Source organism: Nanorana parkeri, unplaced genomic scaffold (genome assembly GCF_000935625.1).
Source record: "Nanorana parkeri isolate BGI_ZX_2015 unplaced genomic scaffold, ASM93562v1 scaffold80, whole genome shotgun sequence".
Lineage (NCBI taxonomy): Eukaryota > Metazoa > Chordata > Amphibia > Anura > Dicroglossidae > Nanorana > Nanorana parkeri.
The window spans coordinates 1,914,614-1,938,055 of record NW_017306348.1 but is presented as its reverse complement, the minus strand read 5'-3'; the positions used below and the strand labels follow the sequence as shown (position 1 = coordinate 1,938,055).

The window sequence follows — 23,442 nt, the reverse complement described above, 5'->3', positions numbered from 1 at the left end:
CAGACACAATTGGCTCCTTGTTCTGCCCCTCCCTATCCCATTCCATTGCTATATAGGAGGTTGCATTAGACTGATACCAATCAAATTAATGTAATTAGTTGCATTCAAAATATACATTTATTGATCTATTACTAAATTCAGAGCTGCATTCATTTGATCTTTTATGTGCCTGGAACTTAGCTTTAAATACTATATAAGTAGCATATGTATCAGTAATCTGTTTTACAGAATGTTTGTTTTTTCTCATACATGAGCATATGCTCTAAAAATCAGTCAAATCTTATCAGCGGGGATGCACCGATGCTGTTTTTTCGGTATTGAGTATGAGTACTGATATTTTTTTGCAGTACTCGCCAATACCGAGTAACGATACTGGTGCTGCGTGCCTCAATCAGGAAGTCGTGCGGCGGATCATGACCCTTTGCCCGGCTTCCTGATTGCCTGGGATGCCCATGTTCTATCAAAAGAACACCAGCTTCCCTTGCCTGGCTTCCTGACCAATGTGGAACCGGGCGGCACGTCATGACCCGCCTCCCTACTTCCTGATTGGCTAGGAAGCCAGCTTCACTTGTTAGGCAGTGTGGCTTTCTGACCAATCAGGAACCCGGAAGGTGAGTCATGATGTGCCACCCGGCTTCCTGATTGGTTAGGTAGCCAGGCTGCTGCCTACCAACAAATGAACCTGGCTTCCTAGCCAATCAGGGAGGCGGGTCATAACTCACCCCCTGCCTTCCTGATTGGAAAGGAAGCCCGCTGCATGCTCTCTCAGCACTGCCAGTCAGAGGGAGATCTCCCTCTGGCTGGAAGTTTTGGTATCGGAGCCAAGTGTCGGAGCCTTTGGGTGAGTACGGGTACTCGCCCAAATACTCAATATCGGCACCGATACCAATACTAGTACTGCTATCTGTGCATTCCTACTTAGTAACATTAAATATGTCTTTTTGTTTTATTTTTAAACTTATACATGTGAGTGAGGACCGCCACTTTTGCTGGTTTCATATAACCATAAATGACTGCTTGAGCTGGCCATACACCGGAAGATTTCTTTACATTCAGCCCATGGGCTGAAGGAAAAAAAAAAATCTTACAGATTCCTCCATCCAAACCAAACAGTGTGGATGGGGGAATCTCCTCCGCCGGTCTGTTGTAGTCTGAAAGCAACGCGTGTGCTGCTGCTGTTGGTTTTCCAAGGGGACCACACACTGCTTGGATTTGGACCAGGACATGGCCAGCTTTAGTGGATGACACTTCATTGCTCCTCACTTAGTGCAGTTCTATCAGTCTAGTCAAATTGATTGCAAGTGATGTTTGGAAAGGTTGACATTGCTTGCTGATATCAGACCATTTCATAGGGAACTGTAAACATTGAACGGCCTCTTTATCACAATGACTTTCACAAGAACTTTGGTGTTTTCCCACAACTAGGATTCAGATTTGATGTTTCCTTCTATTCCAAATGTGAATCTGATTGTTGTATTGCAGTATGGGCAGTACGTAAAGCAGAAATAGACATAAAATACAGTTTGACTTTCTCCAACCTATTTGCTTTCTACCCATTAAGACCCTTAAAATACACATTTGTTGGCAGGACTCGGCTCCCTTCATACACAAACCGTGTGCCTCTTGCCCAGTGATTGTGGGTGTAAGCCAGAGGCAGTATCTGTGTAGGAAAGAGCCACCTTATGCCTGCTAGCCAGTTGATGCCTCTAGGTGCCACAGATCCAGCTCTGGCTGTGGCTTGGACCCAGAAGTATCAGGTGGCTTTTACACTGTGGGTGTTCAGCCCTCCCACCAGGTAAGTATGACAGGGGGCTTCATGGCACCTTTGCATAGGGAGCAGTAAGAGGAGGCACGGTGGGTCAGATTGTATTGTGGGTTTAGTTCTGCTTTAAGAAAAACACCCTGATAATTGAAGCTTTGACTACCCAGCTTATTAATTGATTTTATCTCAGCAGTCCTTTAGCAAGGGTGCTAATTGCATTCTCTGATCTAGAGGGAATGTAGCATCACATAAATCTTTGTATGAAAAGCCGTCATGATCATATGGAACACAACGAGCATGTATAATATGACGGACAATGAACAGGATATATCAATGTTGCACACCATCTGATCTCCCGCCGGATGGGTGTGCTATGGGTGCTTGTTTAGGAGCCCGTCCATGCACCACATAACGCTATACACTCAAAAAGAAGTGCTGCATGCCATGGATTTCACCATAAAGTCTTTATTCTGCTCCTACAACTCTCAACAGCTTGCATGCTGTCCCTGCCCCAGGAGCTAGCCCCACTGCAAGGGTTCATACATTTTTTTTTCCCCCAGAGTTGCTCTTTAAAGAGAATAAGAAATATGGTTCCTGCCATTGCTTACCTTCTTCTGAGAATACTATTTTTAGATGTTATACTCTGATTCACTGACCTAGAAGCAGGCACCACTTACGGCCTTGATGACACCAAGCGCGTTCCAGGAGCAGAGCAGTTACAGACCGGAGCAAAACTGCGTCCAATGTATTCCAATGGTATTTTTAGCTCCAGTTCACATCGCAGCGTTCCATTCCAGAGCAGGTAAAAAAAACTGCAGCAGGCCCTGTTTTATCGGCTCTGGAACGCATGCAAACGCACTGAAAGCCCATTTAAATTTTTATTTTATTTTTTACCAAAAACGGCCCGGAACGCATCAAAAACCCGGCACAACCCACTGCACTGCGTGTGCAGAAACTCATGCAGATCTGCTCTGCATTTGGTGTGAACAAGGCCTAAGAGCCAGATCTGCATTCTTCTTAAAAGCCAGTGACTGTAAAAGGATTGGAGCCATTAAACCAGCATGACAGCCAAGCAGTTGGCATTTTCCTAAAAGGTCAGCTCCTGCTTGCAATGTGACCCGCCAGCAAGCTTTGTTCATGGGTTTCACATAGACTTGCTGGAGGTCTTTTGCAGTATTAGCAAATTCTAGGAGAAAGCGTCATGCTGTCTGTGAGGAAGCTGAAGCTTGGGGCTCCTTAGACCTTGCAACATTGCAGAAGAAGTCCTGGAAGATTCTACAGTGGCCATCACAGTCACCTGACATGAACCCCATAGAAAATCTCTGGTTGGATTTGAAGAAGGCAGTTGCAGCACCCAAGAATATTAGTGAACTGGAGGCCATTGCTCATAAGGAATGGGTTAAAGGAGAACTATGGGGTAAGTGTTTTTCCCCATAGTTCTCCTCCGGGACGGGAGGACATAAACTAGCATCCTCCCGTGACCCAAACAGCTCGCGGTATACTGAGACCTCCGCAGCCGGGACGGATCCCGACATTACTGTTGAGATCCACCCAGCTGTGTGATATAGGCAGAGCCAGCTGTCAATCTAGAGGTAGAGCCAGCTGTACCCGCCCCCTCCCCGTCCGTTCCTCCAGTCAGCGCTGGAGGATTGGAGTGGGTAGGGGGGGAATCCCTGCAGGGATCTGTGAGTGACAGTCACGGCTCTCTGCAGGGACAGGATCGAGAAGTGAGCGATCTTCCCGACAGTTTAATTGTCACAGGTCGGCTCGAACTATGAGGTTGAGTGAAAATCACTCACCTCATAGTTCTCCTTTAAGGCTCCACTCATATGGGAGCGGTTTTCCGTGCATATTCGGCCATACGAATACGCGCAGAACCACTCTCAACATAAAAAACAGTGCACTTTAATGTGCAATGTTCAGACTTTTGCGTCGGCCACGCGGTACATCACCGCGCGTCCCGCAAAATAGTAAAAGCGTGATTTTAGGGGCAGATTCCGCACGTTCAAATGAGCGGAATCCATGCAGCTGTAAAGAAGATTTTAGCGTTTGCGCACCGTGCGGTCTTCTGCACGGAAACACTTTATGTGAATGGAGCCTAAGATTCCTCAGGAACGCTGTCAGAAGCTGGTGTGTGACTTTGCATCTCATTTGCAGCAGGCCAGAACAGCAAAAGGTTCTCTACTAAGTACTAAAGATGCTTACCATGAAGGGGTGGAATCATTTCGAGACTGCAGAAGTTACTTTTTCAGTTGAATTTGGGGAAACCACTTGAAACATTTGTTGCGTTGACTTATTTCAATTGCTTTTATTTGATTTGTTCATTACAAACAGATGAAAGTCTGTACATTTTGCCAATTAAGCTGATTTGCAATGGGGGTTGAGTAATTTTGATTACAACTGTACATCTGATAAGTACAAGGCTGTGAGACCTGAATGCAGTTCTTGTTGGTGGAGCTGTATTCAGAAACAAGTAAGACAATTCATAGTACGGGGTCAGCATGACCACACCAAGTACTAGTTGTCATGCTCCGCTTGTTAATGAGCAGCATGCGGTCTATTATTCTTTATTGTCCCTCTGGAAAGTGAAGATAAAGTGGTGTACACAATTCTGTTTGGTTTCCAAGGTTCCTTTAATGGTCCAGAGGAGAAAAAGGCGTTGTCCTACATCTTTCATCTCTGAAGGTCATTGTAGCCCTTGTACCATTTTCTTATCGGTCTTTTCCTACTTATTTATGACTGAATACTGTGAGCATAGGACGTCCCTTATCTCATCATACCAGTTGGTAGAATTCTGGCTCAGTGGGTAGCAGTGTTGTTTTGACTTGCTGGGGTTCATATCCCATCAGTGGTGCTATGAGCTTGGTGTTAACATTGTCTGTAACTCTGTGTGTGTGTGTGTGTGTGTGTGTGTGTGTGTGTGCCGAAAAAAATCAAGTGTCTCTTTATAGGTATATCAGTATGTAGCAGTCACGTGCGGTACCTTCCGTGCTTTTGTGTGGCGTTCCCCCTGCCAGCTCCGCCCCCAGCCTGTCGACTCCCCGCCCCCAACCCAGCAACTGAGCTATGTGTGGAGGAGGAAGGGAGGAGCCTCCCTGTCCCTCACTTGCTTGTCACTGGTGAGGCATCGAGATCTATGTCCTCAGTGGTTTTTGTTTGATTGGACAGCTTGGACTAATGGTGCTTTGTCATTGGTCCAAATCATCCAGAGAGCTCACGCCTCTAACACAGAGTAGAGGCTGTGACAGCTCTGGCCTCACTATGTTAGGTTACACAAGCAAAAGGAAAGCCAGCTGCTGTGCAACCTAACTTAGCTGTCGAAAGCCAGATGCAGCGCTGCCTGTAATTAACAGGCATCGCTCTGTCCATGACGGGTTACACAGCGGGGAGGATTTCCCTGCTAGAAGCTGCTGTGAATGGAGAAAAAGCTGTTAGCTTCAGACTTGAAGCTAACAGCTTTTTCCTCCATAATACTAGGTGAGGCTCTGCCTTACCTGCCTCCCTTGACTGCACGTCCCTGGTATGTAGGCATCTCTGGGGCACAATATGTTCTTGGTTTAATTTACATAAAAAAAACCTCTCTAACACTTAAGGTGGAATTACACCCGTCTGTCCTTTGCCAAGGAAGCTGCCATCTTGGTCTCTACTAGGATTGGAACTGAGGTGGTACTGCACATAAGATCAGCTTTGACATCAGCCATTACAAGGACTTGAAAGTCAGGCTTTTAAAGTCAATATTTTGGGAGACCGTTAAATTGGTGGGTCTACTTCTGCTTTAATCCTTCCCTTCCTGAACTCCTAACATTTAGAGAAGAACTCCGGGGAGAATAAAACCTAACCCTTGCAGTGGGGGTACTACCCCTGCACTGCAAGGGTTAAGTGCTCGTTTTGTCTAGGGTTTAAAAAACAAAAAATATACTTACCCATCCTTGGTCCCGCCTGGCTGCTAGACTGGTCCCAGTAGCCTCTCTCCGCTCCGGCGGTGGAATGTCCCTCAGCATCCTCATTTCTAATAGACTGTGTTAGACGTGATGACTCGCAGATCCTTAGAGTGCCGGAGTGGAGGGGGAGAGAGACTGCAGAAACCGGTCTAGCAGCCAAGCAGGATCGAGATTTGGGTGAGTATACTTTGTTTTTTTTAGACCGTAGACAAAACGAGGACTTGACCCTTGCAGTGCGGGGCTAGTACCACTACAAGGGGGTTGCGCTTTAATATTCCTGGTTTTCTTCTTTTAAGTTCCCCCAACTCTTAACTTTCAAATTCTGGCCAAATCAAAAAAAGTAACCGAGTGGAAAAAGGAGACAGAACAGTGACTACATGTCTGTTAGTTGCAGTGTTGCCTGTCTGGTGGTCATACCAAAATACTGGGAGTGTTTGTCAGGGGTCAGGTCTCCAGACACACAAAACATTTGCTGACTGCCAAATAGGGCTGCAACAACTAATCGACATAATCGATTATAATCGATTATTGAAAAAGTTGTCAATACTGCCAACGTATACCAGGGATTCTAGCACTGCCAACGTATACCAGGGATTCTAGCACTGCCAACGTATACCAGGGATTCTAGCACTGCCAACGTATACCAGGGATTCTAGCACTGCCAACGTATACCAGGGATTCTAGCACTGCCAACGTATACCAGGGATTCTAGCACTGCCAACGTATACCAGGCATTCTAGGACTGCCAACGTATACCAGGCATTCTAGGACTGCACACGTATACCAGGCATTCTAGGACTGCCAACGTATACCAGGGATTCTAGCACTGCCAACGTATACCAGGAATTCTAGGATCTGTTGGATTGTGGCTGTTGATGACCACAGTTTGCAGTCTTTGTACTCAGTATTAATTTTGATTAGTCTTGTTCTATTTTCTTCTTTCCTTAGATCCAGGATTCCCGTTCCACTGTACCACTTGACCCTAAAAACCCTGCAAACAGAGGCTCATCTCGGCCACAGCCAAGCCAGCCCAAGCCCAAGCCTCCAGAGAAACCATCTCCGGCCAGCCTCTCCCAGCACAGCTCTGACCCACAGCTCTCTCGCCCACCGCAGCAGGCGCAGCAACCTGCACAGCCTCGATCTCCGCAGAGGGAGCCTCAGCGGGTGTCACACGAGCAGTTCAGAGCAGCCTTGCAGATGGTGGTGGACCCTGGAGATCCCAGGACCTATCTGGATAACTTCATCAAAATCGGGGAGGGCTCAACGGGGATTGTTTGTATTGCGACTATCAGGAGTTCTGGGAAACTTGTTGCTGTGAAGAAGATGGATCTGCGCAAGCAGCAGAGGAGGGAGCTTCTGTTTAATGAGGTCAGTCTCTGGACACGTTACCACTTAATGTAAAACTGAAGTATATGTAATGCCTAAGAATGAAAGTGTGTAAAAGTATTCCTCTGCCCATATAAACTCGTGTCAATTACCTTTTTATTTCTTTAAGTTTTTTATTATGAGCAGCAAATACCCGGTGATCCTGCCAGTCCCACTCTCTCCCTTCCACTTTTTTGACCACATCAAGCACGGAAGCAGATCCATGATGCCATAGTCCGTTTTCATCTCTCAGCTCTTGATTGGGACTACAAGACGCCATGGCTCACACACATCATGTACTCCCATAGGCAGCCTGACTGACGTGTCCCCTGCACGGTCCTCTCGTCCTGGCTGACAGCAGCTCTTAGCGGAAGCTTTGCTGTCATCAGCATAGCACATTGCATTGAAGGCAGCAGAGATTGTGTTCTGGAATGCAGTAGTGGCAGGATAGGAAACTGCCCGCTCCCCATATATGTAATGGCGCCCCTGCACTCCGTAAAGTTATGCAGAAAGCCCATGTGATACGTGACTAGTGTTTTGACGTATGGGATTGCTTTTTATACATCACAATGTGCTACGTACTGTATGTAGCAACTGCACATAAGCTCTAAAAACATGTTTTTATTTGCTAGCTTTAGAGGTTCCAGTGTAGATGGATCAGAAGCCAGCAGGCTTTCAATGTGAGCACTTTTTGCTTTGGAGGGTGGAGATAATATTGAATTAAGCTGGCCATACACCCTGGTCTGGATTTACTCTCCCTGCTGGCCCAAAGGCCAGGTTCCTCATGCTGCCCCGAGGCCGGGCCTTGGTTGGCCTTGTGGGATATCTGGCCCTGCATACCCCTATAGATTAGATTATCTGCAAATTTTCTATGGTCAGATGGAAAAAGTGCAACAGATTCCTCCATCTACGCTAAACTGTGTGTATGGAGGAATCTCCCGCTGGGCCAAGCTTCGGTATCTTACTAGTCAGCCCCGCTGGCTGTCAAAATACCTGAACAATCTGATTGGATGCAGGCATTGTTCAGGTATTTGAGAGCCAGCGGGGTCGACTAGTAAGATACCGAAGCTTGGCCCAGCGTGAGATTCCTCCATACACACAGTTTAGCGTAGATGGAGGAATCTGTTGCACTTTTTCCATCTGACCATAGAAAGTCTGCAGATCATCTATAGGGGGAAGGCCAGCTTTAGACTTCATTGTGTACAAGTGTTAATTTGAGTCCACAAGGCACAGAGCAGGGCAGGCGTCATTAATGCCAAAGGCCCAAAACTTTGTGAAGTTTTTCTATTTCCTTTGGTGAGGAATTGTGTACATTTTAGATTGTAAGCCCTCAGGGGCAGGGCCCTCCTTACCATCTTGTCTTGAATTGTCTTGTCATTGTAATGTCTTCCTTATATTGTAAAGCGCTGCACAAAATGTTGGCGCTATATAAATCCTGTATAATAATAATAATTTTCTGATCTAGCACAAGTTAGTGGTGCATGAAAGGAAGCATTGTATCAGAGCGGTTGTCTGTAAGCATTGTACATTTTAGATTTGACACATTGATATCAATGATTACTTTTGTATAAGGATGTTAGAGTTCTATTGATGATTTCGGTGTTACAATGACACCTGGGGTTTTAGTATAGAACTGCAATGTCAAGTTGTAGCACAAGTAGGCAGCATCATTGCTTAATCTCCTTTTCTTACCTACGTTTGGTAAGCTTTGACAGTCCAATGGCAGAGGTTGGGCTTGTTCTTGACTTGCTGTGTGCAGCCTGGACCTAGCATACAAGGGACTGGACAGGGGAACAAAAACTGATAGGAATACTATCACAGATACTTAAAGGTATCGCAAGGTATTTGCAGGCCGGCTCTGTTCACACCTAGACGTTTTGTTGCTCAAAGCTAAACAGGACAATGCTGTTGTATCTCCTCTCTCTGGGCAGGTTATTAACACTAGTGATGGGCTCGGGCGTGTTCTGAAGCGCCTCGTGCCTGGAAGCTGTCAGCGCGAAGGGCCAATCACAGGCACTGAGACATTTCCCGATCTCTGCAGCTGCGGACCGTGAACATGCCTCAGTACCTGTGATTGGCCCTGCGCGCTGACTGCTTCCTGGGGAGCTCGGCACGAGGCGCTTGCGAACACGCCCGAGCCCATCACTAATTAACACCTCCTAACTCCAATTATGCAAATGCAATCAACACCTAGTTGCGACTAACTGATTATGTGGATTGGAACAACATTCACCATATTTATTCCCAGATAATTTTTGTACAAGTCATTCTGAATTGAGAAAGCTGGTCGGATGTCCAGTGAAACGTCTTCAAGAAAAATACAGCCAGTCCAGTTGCCTTGACTTATTTTTTACAGATATAAGCAGGACAAAACGCTCAAGACAAGGAATCCCTTACTTCTGTGTCCTCTGTGCATAGCGGAGGATTTTGTCATCAGCAGAAAAAGGCCTGTTGCTGGGAAAAAGTACATGAGCTGCTTTTCGGTCCCATAGACTTCAATAGGAAACTTTGTGCAGCAAAACGCTCAGGTGTGAACAGGGGCCATAGACATGGGATTCCTTGTCTTGAGCATTTCGTTGTGCTTACATTTATGTGACAGAACGCCTAGGTGTTAACGGGGACTAATTATTTATTTTAACCCAAATTTTTTTTGTTTTTGGATAAAGTAAGGAAGAGTTAGATCCCTTGTCAGGTTTTTATTGCTGCCTGTGTTCGTGCTTGGGAGATTCGCCCTCTACTCATCCTAGTGACCATTAGACTCATTCACACTGGAATCGGGCGGCACGTACTGCTTTGTGCTGCGTGCACGGCCGTATCGGGCAGCTCTCGGGAACGACAAGTGTTGCATGTGATTAGTAGGCAGCCCCCGTCCTCTATGGGAGTACGCGGCCGTATGCCGCCCTACGCTCGCCCCAAGTGCAGATCCGTATGTGTGCGTGCTTCCTGGCTCGGACGCAGACAGGATTGATCCTGTACGAGTACAGACAGAGGTGCAGGGCTGGTGAGCGTAGGGCGGCATACATTCCGCGTACTCCCATAGAGAAGGACAGGGGCTGCGTACTAATCACAGGCAGGAGCTGCCCGATACGGCCGTGCACGGAGCTGTACGCGCCGGCCTTTTTTAGTGGGAATGAGGGCTTAAAGTGAAGAAAAACCCAAAATTTGGAGCTGTCACTGAAACAAGAGATGAGGGGGAAGCCTTCCATTGAGGAAACCTCCTCTCATCTCCTGTTATGTCTAGGACAGAAAGTGAAGAGAAATCTCCCCAATGGGACACAGTGGGCAAACAAAACAAAAAACCGGGCAAGGGTTCTAACTCTTCCCCTCTCTATCTGAAACTGAACAGAAGGTTTTTCCTTCTATTGTACTTTTTAGGCCAGGTTCACTTTAATAAACATGAAAGTATGTGTGTATGCTCAATGCTTCTATGTATGTTTCTTATATATTTTGAGTTCATTTCATAGTAATCTAGCTGAATATGTACATTTGTTATGTATTTGCAGTTCATTTTACGTGTATTGTGACCATTTGTTTTCCCAACACAACAGCTTTGGTTAGTAAATATATGAAGACTGGCTGCTCCGTGATTGGTAAATGTTTACAAGCCGTTTGTAAAACATCAGATGACAATTTCCTGTTCTCTGCAGGTGGTGATAATGCGAGATTACCAGCATGAAAATGTGGTGGAGATGTACAACAGCTACTTGGTGGGAGACGAGCTGTGGGTGGTCATGGAGTTCCTGGAAGGAGGGGCGCTCACTGACATTGTCACACACACCAGGTGAGGCCTTCAGCACGGAAAGCAGTGTAATGTAGTAGTGTATTCTACCCAGAATGTCAATCATATACTGGTAGTTGATTAAAAATGACTGATTTGCTGTATCTATATAGTTCCCGTACTCTGCACAGCTTTGCAGACTATAATGAAGCCTCCACATTCGTTCCTAATGTCCCTACTACAATTATACAAAGTTACTAAAGTATAACTAAAATTATGCAGAGTAGTAGGACGGTGCTGGCATCGCTCCTTGACTTTATAGTGCCTCCAACCCTGCTCTAGTGGCCTCTGGGTTTGTGATGTATACAATTATACTGGGTCATAGAATCACCTGCACTCCATACAGCATACAGACCTTCAAATATAGATGTTGGTGCTCTTAGTGACAACACGGATGGCATCATGTCAAGGTACAGTCAATGATGGAAGTCACCAGCACTCGATATTGTGCAAGAAGCATAAGCACTTTTATTGATACATCACATGCGTCATTAAAGGAGAACTATGAGGTGAGTGATTTCCACTCAGCCTCATAGTTAGAGCCGACATGTGACAATGAAACTGTCACAGGTCGGCTCTATAGATCGGGAAGTGAGCGAGCACATACCGTCGCTCGCTCACTTCTCGGTTAGCTCCCTGCAAAGAGCGGTGATTGTCAGTCACCACTCCCCGCAGGGATTCCCCTTCCCCGCTCCGATCCTCCAGCGCTGACTATCTATCCTCTAGATAGTCAGAAGCCGCTGTCACTTACGCAGCTGGGTGGATCTCGACAGCATTGTTTGGATCTGTCCCGGCTGCGGCCCTCTCAGTATATAGCTAGCTGTAACTTGCTATATACTGAGCTTTGGGTCACGGGGAGGAGGTTAGCATATGTCCTCCCGTGACCCTTAGGAGAACTATGGGATAAAAAGGTTACCCCATAGTTCTCTTGTAAGCCAAAGTTTTGGGGCCTGAAGAAGGGACCCTGTGCAACCCATACAGACACAAAAGGGCCGAATCATTTAGCTGTAACTAAACTGTAAATTTTTGGGATTGTGAGAGAAGACCTGCATACACGGGAGAACATAAAATTCTATGAAGACGGTGTTCTTGGTGTGCAATGAACTCAGGACTCCATTGTGGGATCGTTTAAAAAAAAGAAAAAAGGATCTCACAATGCAAAATGACCCCCCCCCCTTCAATCTACTGCTGCTGCCTATGATCTGACATCGAATGATCCTTCATTCAGTAGATTCTCCTTCCGCCATTGTCAGAGGAAGGGAAGGGCTGTCAAATGTAAACACTGTTAGCGTTAACATCTGTGATCACTGTGATTGGCCAAGTGTCCGTCCCTTTGTTACTCTGCTATGGTACATAGAAATTTATGACAGGTGACAAAATAAAAAGAAGCTAAACAGCGCCTTGCATTGTAAGAATTCAAGGCACAGCCGGCACACACCAGCCCACATGCTAAAATGGATCAGTGCAGGCTGTTGTAAACGAGCCCTGAAAGAAAGCTATTACAGCCACCAAATCCAGCCCTGCCGGTGGGTTTAGTCTCAGTTGAGATGATAACTTCATCTCTTCTTGTCAAGGAAATAAACATCTATATTTTGGTTTCAAGCTCCAGATTGGGTGATGGGGATATTATATACACAGTGTACACCATGCCCCAGGATGACAGTTACAAGGAAGCAATGCGAATGTGTTTTGGAGGTTTTAGAAAATCATAGCCGCTGGCAATTTAAAGGCTCCCTGCCCCTTCTCTCCTGCAGGTGTAAAGGCACCCTGCCCCTTCTCTCCTGCAGGTGTAAAGGCACCCTGCCACTTCTCTCCTGCAGGTGTAAAGGCATCCTGCCACTTCTCTCCTGCAGGTGTAAAGGCATCCTGCCCCTTCTCTCCTGCAGGTGTAAAGGCAACCATTTGCAACTTGATTCTAAGGATCCCTTTTTTACGTAGTTCTTTTTAGAATGAAAGTGTGGGCTAAAATGAAAACTATGAATGCACTGATATATCGGCCGCCGAAATGCCATGACGAAAGCGCCATTTTCTCGCCAATATAGCGGTGCATCTTATTCTCTCCTCCCCACTGGGCGCTGCTCCGTGTCCCAGCGGGGAGGAGAGAAACTGTCACAGGCGGCCGAGCGCTGTGCTGCGGCCGACCTCCTGTCCTAGATCGGCAGAGCAGCGTGTGGGCGGAGACAGCCAGCGCTGTCACAGGAGGCCGGCAGTGCGGGAAGGAGTCAGCTGTCAGATCGAGCTCTCCTCCCCGCACCGCTCACTCGGCCTCCTGTAACTGTGTCTCAGCAAGGAGAGCGAGGTACAAGCAGTCAGTGATCAGTGATCGCTGAGTGTTTGTACATAATTGAGGACATGGTATGTTTACTATATCCTCAATTATGAATGAATGGGAAGTGATCTACATCACCTCCTGTTCATTCATTCATAGTTGTGATTATAGCAAGCATACCATATCCTCATGTTATCAATGAACAGGAACACTCATTCCTGTTCATTGATAACAGGGGCTGCAGAAAAAGAGATTGAGGACTATGTGTCCTCAATCGCTTTTTCTATTTTAAAAGGGAAATATCGGGGTTCTGTTTATCCCTCATATTTCCCCCGAAGCCCCTAAAAGTAAAGTAAAATATTAAAAAGTTTATAAAAAAATAAAATGTGTTAAAAAAGTTAGAATGAAAAACATTTTTGGTTTCGGCCTGACATTTTTTTACATTTTAGTTTCGGTATTGACATTTTTATTTCGGTGCACCTCCTAATGAAAACCCACAAATCAAACATCCAAACCTCATCTAATGTTAAAAGATGTGGCTCTCTTAATAAACTGCTGTATTCATCTTTAAGAAAGCATGAAATCTAGTCATGGATTGGCCCTCTTTTACCAAAATGATGTAACATTAGGACCTACTGAAACTATCCAATCAACTTCTATAAACGTAGGCAGGCCCTTGCATAACATACTGTAGTTGTTGGTAGAACTAAAGGACCTTTTACAGTCAGGTTGTAATGTGTGTGGTAAGCTATAGGACATAGTCCTCCTTATGCAAACATTTAATAAGTGCACTCACATTAATAACCTAAACAATGAGCAGAGCATTGCAACCCCAATCAGTGCCATGTGGGTGCGGTACACAGGCTCCTGTACTGCTTACCCCCAGGCCCAGGTCTGTAAAGAGGCACGGACCTTCTGTTATGGGGCTGGAGGAAATATACAATGTACTACAAGTGCGGTAATGTCACTTCATTTGTGCCCACGTGATTTGTGAGTCCCTCTGCAGCGCTGTTATATGGGACTAAAGCTGGCCATACACTTTACAACCATTGCACGACTTTCGTTGTGCGATGGTTGTAAGGTAATTAAAAGCTCGTACGATCTGCCCATCTTGGACAGGCAGATCGTACTTGCGATCGTCGCAAGCCCTCCCCACTGAGGGGAGGGCTTCCGATGACTGCAATGCTGAGCGGGCAGTGTGCGCTTGCGGCATTTGTCTTACGAGCACGCCGAAAATCTTACGATTTTTGGATGGTTTTCCAACGTGCTCGTAAGACAAAAGACGTGCGACCGTACAGTAGTAGTAGTAGTAGTGCGACCACCTTCCATACACCTGCCGATTATCATACGGTCGCGGGATTTCCCGCGATTATCGTACGATATTCGGCAGGTGTATGGCCACCTTCCCATTGAATTGATGACACAGCTGTGTGGGCAGATCTTCCTTTGGAGAACCAGTTATTGATGGACTCTCTTTGATTTCAGGATGATTGAAGAGCAGATAGCCACCGTCTGTGTGGCCGTACTGAAGGCTTTGTCCGTACTTCATGCCCAAGGAGTAATCCATCGGGACATTAAAAGTGATTCCATTCTGCTGACCCACGATGGACGGGTAAGGTGCTGTCCGTGTATGATGGGTGCACAGGGGGATTAATCGGGTGTTTTAGTTGGAACACCAGCCAAAGCATTTTTATTTTCTTGTTTAATGTTCTGTTGAAATAAAAGATATCTGTAAATACATGACTGAAATCTTAACTGTGTTTTTACAAAAAGAAAAATGTTGGGCTCCTTCATACTAGCCCGCACGCTAAACCAGTGCGTCAGCGTGCAGACTAGTGTGCTGTGTGAGGTCTGGGAGGTGGGATGCGCTGCTTCAACTCATCACATGGTTTATTTTCTTTTTTTTTTTTTTTTGTATATAACTTTACAGGTCACCACACAGCAGCGTGCTGTGTTGTGCTGTGCTGCGGTGACTTGTGGTGCCACATAGTGGTCTGCAATAAAATGCAGCATGTTTGCATTTTTTTTCCCATTCCACATAACACCCTCATTGTGGTGTGAACGAGGCACATAAAAAAATGTTTCCTATGTGCCCAAAGCGGTGAGTGGCGTTCATCAGTTGCTGAAAAACGCCAGTCACTGCTAATGGTGTGAACGAGCCCTGAATTTCTTTTGTAATGTTAAAATGGCAAATAAGTGAAGACTACTAAAGCCCAATTGAACTCTCATGTATTACTGTAATGTAGCCAGGCTGCATATACAGTAATAAATATGTGCCTCTTTGACTGATTTTACATTGCTGAAAGTTACAGCAAGGGTTAAAATACTCTGCATTGCCCGCACATAGGAAAGTCAGACCATTGCTCTCACACAGTGAAGTGGCCCAGTACTCCAGAAGTCCAGCATATCACCTTGAACACTCAGGGAGCCAGAGTACTGTTGATTAGAGCAGTGGTCACCCCTGGAGAGAAATGATCATCTTGTAAGTGGAGAGATTAATAATAAAGAGCCTAGAGCGCCACCTGCTGGCTAGATAATAGACTACATAAAATGAATATGCAATATTAAAAAAAGAAAAACATTTTTAAAATCATTATATTTTTTTTTATTCAGCTCTTTAGTATCCTTTTTATTTAAATACATCTAATAGCTTCCGTGTGACAGTCGAAACAGGTCCCAAATCCACCCTACCACAGGAAGCCACATTAGTTGGACTTCACAGGCAGGATCAACAAGCATTTGTGGGACATTGCGGGGGGAATAAGAGAAAACTGTAAGGGCAGATTTCCTAAATGGGCACAGTAATGATAGTGCTGTAAAGTTACAATGCCTTGTGGAGAGCAAGTGTCATTACCAGAAAAGAAACATTCCCAGGCTATGTTGTTGGTCAATTTTTATTTAAGGGAGAACTATGAGGCGAGTGATTTTCACTCAGCCTCATAATCTGAGCCGACCTGTGACAATGAAACTATCACAGGTCGGTTTAGTAGATCGGGAAGTGAGCGAACACATACCGGTGCTGGTTCACTTCTCTATCTATCCCTGCAGAGAGCAGTGACTGTCACTCATGGCTCCCTGCAGGGATTCCTCCCCCCCCCCCTCCCCTGTCCGATCCTCCAGGGCTGACTGGTGGAACGGATGGGGAGGGGACGGGCACAGCTGGCTCTGCCTCTGGATAGGCAGAGCCAGCTGTAAATCACGCAGCTGGGTGGATCCAGACATAATTGTCGGGATCAGTCCCGGCTGCGGCGCCTCAGTATACCGCGAAATGTAGCTCGCGGTATACTGAGCTTTGGGTGACAGGAGGACACTAGCTTGTGTCCTCCCGTTACCCTTAGGAGAACTGATTTCCCAAAGCAGGAGATTCACTTAAATAATCCATTCATGTGCAGATGAAATAAACAAGAATTCGTTTTTCACGTGATTATTATTATTATTAATAATCAGGACTTGTTTAACACTGTCAGTTTGCCCAGCGACATAATCTGGAGCAGTTACCCATGGCAACCAATCAGCTTCTCTCTCGCATTTTCAAATCTTAACTGAACAAACTGAAGAAAGAAGCTGATTGGTTGCCATGGACAACTGCTCCAGATTTTGTCTGCTCCAGTTTTGATAAATTCCCCCCATTGTCTTTAGTAAGTCGGCTCTTATAGTGTCCGCATTATTGTAATTTGGTTGTCATTGCCAAAAAGATCATGTTTGATTGTCTTAGCACAACTGTGTCTAGCAGTGTAATGTGCTTTTAATAATATGTTTATCGTTCGCTTTTTATGTTTTTTTTTTTTTTTAATGTGCTTTACTATTCTTTTTACTGTTTGCAGGTGAAGCTCTCCGATTTTGGTTTCTGCGCCCAGGTCAACAAGGAGGTTCCACGTCGAAAATCCTTGGTGGGAACGCCCTATTGGATGGCCCCAGAGCTCATCTCACGGTTACCCTATGGGCCAGAGGTGAGGCTAAGCTCTCTTCCTCGTTGTTGTGGATTGTATTTTGAAGAAGCTTCATGTCGGGTTGTGACGGTCATCATCGTCTTCCACAGGTGGATATCTGGTCTCTGGGTATCATGGTGATAGAGATGGTGGATGGAGAACCTCCGTATTTTAATGAACCTCCGCTAAAGGCAATGAAGATGATCAGGGACAATGTACCACCTAAACTGAAGAATGTGCAAAAGGTGAGACCATTGACCGCTTACGTCCCCCTGACAGGAGTGACTGTGTCAAATATCAGTGTTTAGTCAATCCGCTCAAAGGTGATATTTCAGTTTTGCTCTGATTTATAAAAGGCTCGATCAACACTGACTCCTTATATCTCCCAGAGACTCCAGTGATCATTCCTCCGTGATCTTTTTTCCCCCCAGTTCGGAGTCTGTGTGAGAAGTCTCACGTCTCCAGCAGGGAAAAGCACCATCACGGTTGGCTTCATGATCTTAGTAACCGTGTGCAGATAAGAGGAACAGGATGAGGTCAGCAGAGGCTCTCAAATAAGAAACAAAATGCTTGAAGAATTAATTCTTCATGTTTTCCTAATGCTTCTGTGACCAATAAATAAGTTCTTGTTTCTCATTGGGGTACCTCTGCTGACCCCATCTTTTGGTGTTTTTTTCGGAACAAATCTCCCATACTCCCTACCAGGTTCCAATAAACACACAATGTAGGATTTTTCACATCACCCCGAGGAGCATTGACCGCGGCCACACTGGTTATTTTTTCTCACGCCTTACTCATATTGCTCGATCCCCTTTAGGTCTCTTGCAACACTACAGGTGTGAGCACACAATCTAAAATAACTCACTGATATTAGGGATGTACCGATACTAGTAACGGTATCAGTGCCGATACCAAGTATTTGAAGTATTTGGGCCAGTACTCGTACTCGCCCAAATGCTCCTATACTTTCCCCGATACCGGAACTTCCGGTCAGAGGAAGATTTCCTCTGACCGGCAGTGCCGTAGGGGAACATGGAGGCAGCTTCCCGTGCGATCAGGAAGCTGGGCGGTTAGTATTGACCCGGCTCTATGCTGATTGGCCGAACAGCCGGCTCTATGCTGATTGGCCGAACAGCCGGCTCTATGCTGATTGGCCGAACAGCCGGCTCTATGCTGCTTGGCCGGGAAGCCCGTTTCCCGGCCAATCACAATCAAGCCAGCCAAACAACATGGAGCCAACTTCCCAGGCAATCAGGAAGCCGAGCGGTATGTCATTACCCACCGCCCAGCTTCCTGATTGCCCGGGATGCCGGCTCCATGCCCACGGAAGCAGCGGTATCGGTACTCTTTATTGGCGATTACCAAAAGGAAAGTATCGGTACTTGCACTCGGTACTGAAAACCCGGTATCAGTGCATCCCTAACTGATTTCATTTCATTTGTAATCACTTTGCATATTTACTACACATAATGGATCTCTCCTGAAGTGTTTTTGTTTTTTCCATTATCCTCCCTGAATATTTAGGTAGTTTTTACAGCTCAGATAACAAAGTACTCATATATGCAGAATATGTGGATGATGTGGTGACGGCAATATAGATCATGGCAACGCATTCCTGAACCAATATGACAGGTCTGAGCAGTGTGCTTTATAGGACAGGAGGGGCCCTCAAACACAAGTGTTGAAATGCTGTAGATGTTAGTCATGGGTTGTGAGCAGAACACACCACAGCTCAGCAGTATTCTGTTACATTCTTTGTAAAGCCCTGGATATCATGGTTACAGTGGCTGTTTCATTTTTTATCACTTCAAACTTTAGTCAGCTGCCATTGCAGAGATTAAAAAAAAAACTGGTCTAACAAGGTCTCATCAGGAGGGTTGTTCTTGTTTACAAGTATAGCACTGCATCTGTATGCACTCATAGTGTACATACACATAGACCTCAATTCATTTTTGTACCCATGGTTATTTGTGACAAAAATGATGTATTGCCTAAGTCTATAATAGTATCTTTTGGACACATGCCTTCATTGTAGTGTTCCAAAGCATGTACAAAACGCATTGAGAAAGAACAGTTAGTGAGAAACCAACTAAAGAGACCCTGTTGTTAATTAAAAAATAAATAAAAATACTGCAGGTATAAAATGCCGCCGCCTAATGGTGCCTGTACATACCTGCAGAAGCCTATAATATTCAACTTACAAAGGGTTATTAAACCCTCGCATGTTTTTGCATATATCTACTGCTAGCAAGCAGTAGATATATGCAAAACAATAAAAATAAAAAAACGTTTCAAAGGGTTAATACCCGTGTCTCCGCCGCGCGCTCCCGTCCAAACATCTGAACATTTCTCGGCCGGCCGCAAAGGATCTTGGGGCGGACGCATGTGCAGTTCAGATGTTCAGCCGGGAGACGAAGAGAGACACAAGGTAAGTCTATGGAACAGCGTGCACCCACACAGACTCCATAGGACATGAGAGAAGAGGAGGACAGAGGAGTCAGTGCTGGATCAGAGACCCGCACCAGCGCTGGAAGGACATCTGAAAAGGACAGTAAAGAAGAAGATCGGATTAATAGACATCATTTAAGGTAAGTGCTTACACTAACATTGGGGGGGGAACGACTTTAATGTCACTTTAAGCCCAGATGCCGTGTCGCTCCAATTAGCAAAGATCCAACACTTCTGGTCAGTGTCAGAGCTTGCCGCTAGTATCTGCTCCCCACATTTTCCTGTTGGCTCACTACTATTGTGGGCTGCCACAGTGGCCAATAGGAATTTGTAGGAGGCAGATAGGGGTGGGCAAGCCTTCAGTGCTATCAAGAAATGCTGATTTTTAATAGCATGTCAATCAGAAATGTGGGGGGATAAGAGAAGGTATTACAATACACTTGGCTGTAAAAAACTTGATTTTTCCTTTTGCTTTTACATGAATATTTGACTTGGTCTATGTAAGCTACCAGTATGTGTTTGTGCTGTGTGAAAAAACTGAAGTGGCCAAAGGGAACCTTAGAAAGATAATTCAGTATAATGCCATAGTGGTCTTTGAACTGTGAGGGAAAATACACAGCTGTCTGCTGAGCCACTTTAATTTCCTCTGATAATGTTAACTTGCATTGTTACATGAGCAAAATAAATGTCTGTGTGTGTTTTGGTTCTTCAGGTATCTCCCTTACTTAAGGGCTTTCTTGACCGGCTTCTAGTGAGAGAGCCTAGCCAGCGAGCCAGTGCTAATGAGCTTCTGAAGCATCCCTTCTTGACCAAGGCAGGTCCTCCATCATGCATTGTTCCGCTGATGAGACAGAATCGCATGAGATGAACAGTAAACAGAAGGACCCGTCCTATCCTTTGACACAGACCACCAAAGACTGACCGAATCTGAGGGGAGGAAGAAGACGGATGTGGCACGTTAGCCTCCTGATCAGTATTGTACCAGGAACCCTGGAGAAAAACTACTGACCAACACCTCTCCCAGAACTTCCTCAAGGTCTTCATCTCTCTGCACCCTTCCACCACCTAGGTGGACTAGTGACTATGACTACAATGTCTCTGGCTCCAAGGTGACCCCCATAAGCATCTCATCAGCCTTAGAGTGCTCAGGTAATTTATTTGATAACAATGCACAACACGGAACCTTGAGAACAGAGAGGAGTCCAGAACATTGCTTTGGACCAGACCATCTGCTGTATTCAGATGTGATTCTCTGAAAGCACTTGGAAGGATGCAGGACGCCCCTGTTTGTTACCTGGGACTTAACACTGGAAAAATGAGCAGACTTTGACTCTAGTCAGGGAACAACTGGAATCCGTTAGGCTGGAGGCGACTTTCGTGCATTTCCTGTGTGATGACAGGTGTGTGTTGCCAGCGGTTTGTCCGCGGACAGATCATCCGTTTACCATTGTCCATAGACACATTATCAGGATACAGAGCTTCATTTAGCACTGTCTTTTATCTGGATTGGACATGTCATCTGTCCCTCGATAGTTTTGGAAAATATGAAACCTTTTGGGCTTACCTAACAAAGGCAAAGAACAGTGTTCAGTAATCCAAAGTACACTGATCAGAACTGATCTTTCACCGACCTGACAACACTAAAATCTGGTTGGTTGCTATGTGGTCACAGCGCTTTGCAGATCATCACTGCTGTTTGCACTGCTTTATGGAATAGACACTTTGTGTATAGCAGGGGTAGGCAATCTGCGGCCCCCCAGCTCCAGCAACTACAAATCCCATGAGGCATTGCAAGACTCTTGACACCCTCAGGGATGACTCCCAGAAGCAGATGCATGATGGGATTTGTTATTTTACCACAGCTGGAGGGCTGGAGTTTGCCTACCGCTGGGGCGTACAGGATATTGCAGGGCCTCTGCTTGCCAGTTATGTGGGTAGACATTTGAGTTTCTCTTCCTGTGTGTAATTACTCCATGTCCTTAGCAAGTCTGAACCAGGAACACAAACCTTACAGCCATGCAACTGGTGTTTCCCTGCTTTGCTTCCATGCAGGTCCCACAGGGCTGCTAATTTGTACTATCTGCTCCTTGTTGCAAGTGAACTAGGTAAGAACTTGGCCAGATTTATTTTAGAATAGATTCACCTAATCCTTATTTTAGGCTCCTTAGGTCCGATCCTTATTTTAGGCTCCTTAGGTCCGATCCTTATTTTAGGCTCCTTAGGTCCGATCCTTATTTTAGGCTCCTTAGGTCCGATCCTTATTTTAGGCTCCTTAGGTCCGATCCTTATTCTAGGCTCCTTAGGTCCTATCCTTATTCAAGGATCCTTAGGTCCGATCCTTATTTTAGGATCCTTAGGACCGATCCTTATTTTAGGCTCCTTAGGTCCGATCCTTATTTTAGGCTCCTTAGGTCCGATCCTTATTCTAGGCTCCTTAGGTCCGATCCTTATTTTAGGATCCTTAGGTCCGATCCTTATTTTAGGCTCCTTAGGTCCTAGCCTTATTCTAGGCTCCTTAGGTCCGATCCTTATTCTAGGCTCCTTAGGTCCTATCCTTATTCAAGGATCCTTAGGTCCGATCCTTATTTTAGGCTCCTTAGGTCCGATCCTTATTTTAGGCTCCTTAGGTCCGATCCTTATTTTAGGCTCCTTAGGTCCGATCCTTATTTTAGGCTCCTTAGGTCCGATCCTTATTTTAGGCTCCTTAGGTCCGATCCTTATTTTAGGCTCCTTAGGTCCGATCCTTATTCTAGGCTCCTTAGGTCCTATCCTTATTCTAGGATCCTTAGGTCCTATCCTTATTCTAGGCTCCTTAGGTCCGATCCTTATTTTAGGCTCCTTAGGTCCGATCCTTATTTTAGGATCCTTAGGTCCGATCCTTATTTTAGGATCCTTAGGTCCGATCCTTATTTTAGGCTCCTTTAGGTCCAATCCTTATTTTGTAATCCTGCTATTCAGATGCATTTTTGTTTTTTAAAGCAGAGCCACAGACAAACAGCGAAGAGTTGAAATAGCTATATGTATGTGTATGTATGTGTGTAACCGTTTTACATGCCAACGGATTTGTAATTCTGTTCAGTTTCTCCTGTAATTCACACACCTCTACCACTCTGTACAGTCTCCTAGTATTTCCTTTTTCCTGCTGCTCATTGAACACAAGGTGATAATGCGAACTCACGATCCAATGAGCAAGCTGGAGGCGCAGAGACACTAGAAGCTGCAAAGGTGAGCATGGAAAACAGGGGTGTCACCGTGATTGTTCAGTGTGAGAGAGGTAACTGAATACTGTAACCGTATTACTGATCTGAATTATAAATCCATTAAAAAGAGCACAAATGTTTATTTAGCTGTTTGTCTGGAGTTCTGCCTTTAATGGTGCTGAACGGTTAAGAAGAACGTCAATATGATTCAAATTCTGGACTTTTTTTTAAGGAGATTTTGAATTACAAAATGTAACCACTGAACTGGAATGGAGCTATCTAAGGTCCGGGACAGCTTTGCATCTGTGCCCTCGCTTCCCATAAGTTGTACACTAATAAATCAGCGTAGAATGGAGTTCCTGCCCTCTTTGTACCCCATTTTGCTAAAGCCCCCATGGGGTAGCCTCGTCTCTCTACCCCTCGGCCCGGCCCTCCCTACATCAGATTGCTTGGCAGCACAGCTAACATATGTGGTGACCCTTTGTCCTCTACATGGTTGTTCTCTGGTTCCTGACTGCTAAGGCATGGCATGTGGAAAAGGAGTAACTACAGAGGCAGGAAGACCTTATAAACAGTGTTTGTTCCCAGAATGAGTTGGGATTTTTTAAGACTTCTAAAGGGATCATGTTATTGTGGACAGTTAATAGTGCTTAGCCATGATCTTTGTACAGTCAGTGCATATGGGACCCAGGGGGTTAGGTCAAAGTCTCATAAACCAGTGACCTAGTAGTTCATACACTTTCCGTGTTT

General features: G+C 45.5%; 1 protein-coding gene across 2 annotated transcripts in view; it reads left to right on the top strand.

Moving 5' to 3' along the window:
* Nucleotides 1-20,493, top strand: part of PAK4 (p21 (RAC1) activated kinase 4) — a 40,366-nt gene extending 19,873 nt beyond the window's left edge. Inside the window, exons 4-9 of one of the 2 annotated variants that reach the window (XM_018576912.1) lie at nucleotides 6,658-7,071; nucleotides 10,716-10,849; nucleotides 14,601-14,727; nucleotides 16,940-17,065; nucleotides 17,155-17,289; nucleotides 20,205-20,493. In XM_018576912.1, the coding sequence (XP_018432414.1) occupies nucleotides 6,658-7,071; nucleotides 10,716-10,849; nucleotides 14,601-14,727; nucleotides 16,940-17,065; nucleotides 17,155-17,289; nucleotides 20,205-20,360 (1,092 nt within the window). In that variant the 3' untranslated portion in view covers nucleotides 20,361-20,493. Of the gene's footprint in view, nucleotides 1-6,651; nucleotides 7,072-10,715; nucleotides 10,850-14,600; nucleotides 14,728-16,939; nucleotides 17,066-17,154; nucleotides 17,290-20,204 lie in introns of both variants that reach the window. The other variant, XM_018576911.1, reaches the window with a different exon arrangement.
* The last annotated feature ends 2,949 nt before the right edge of the window (nucleotides 20,494-23,442 follow it).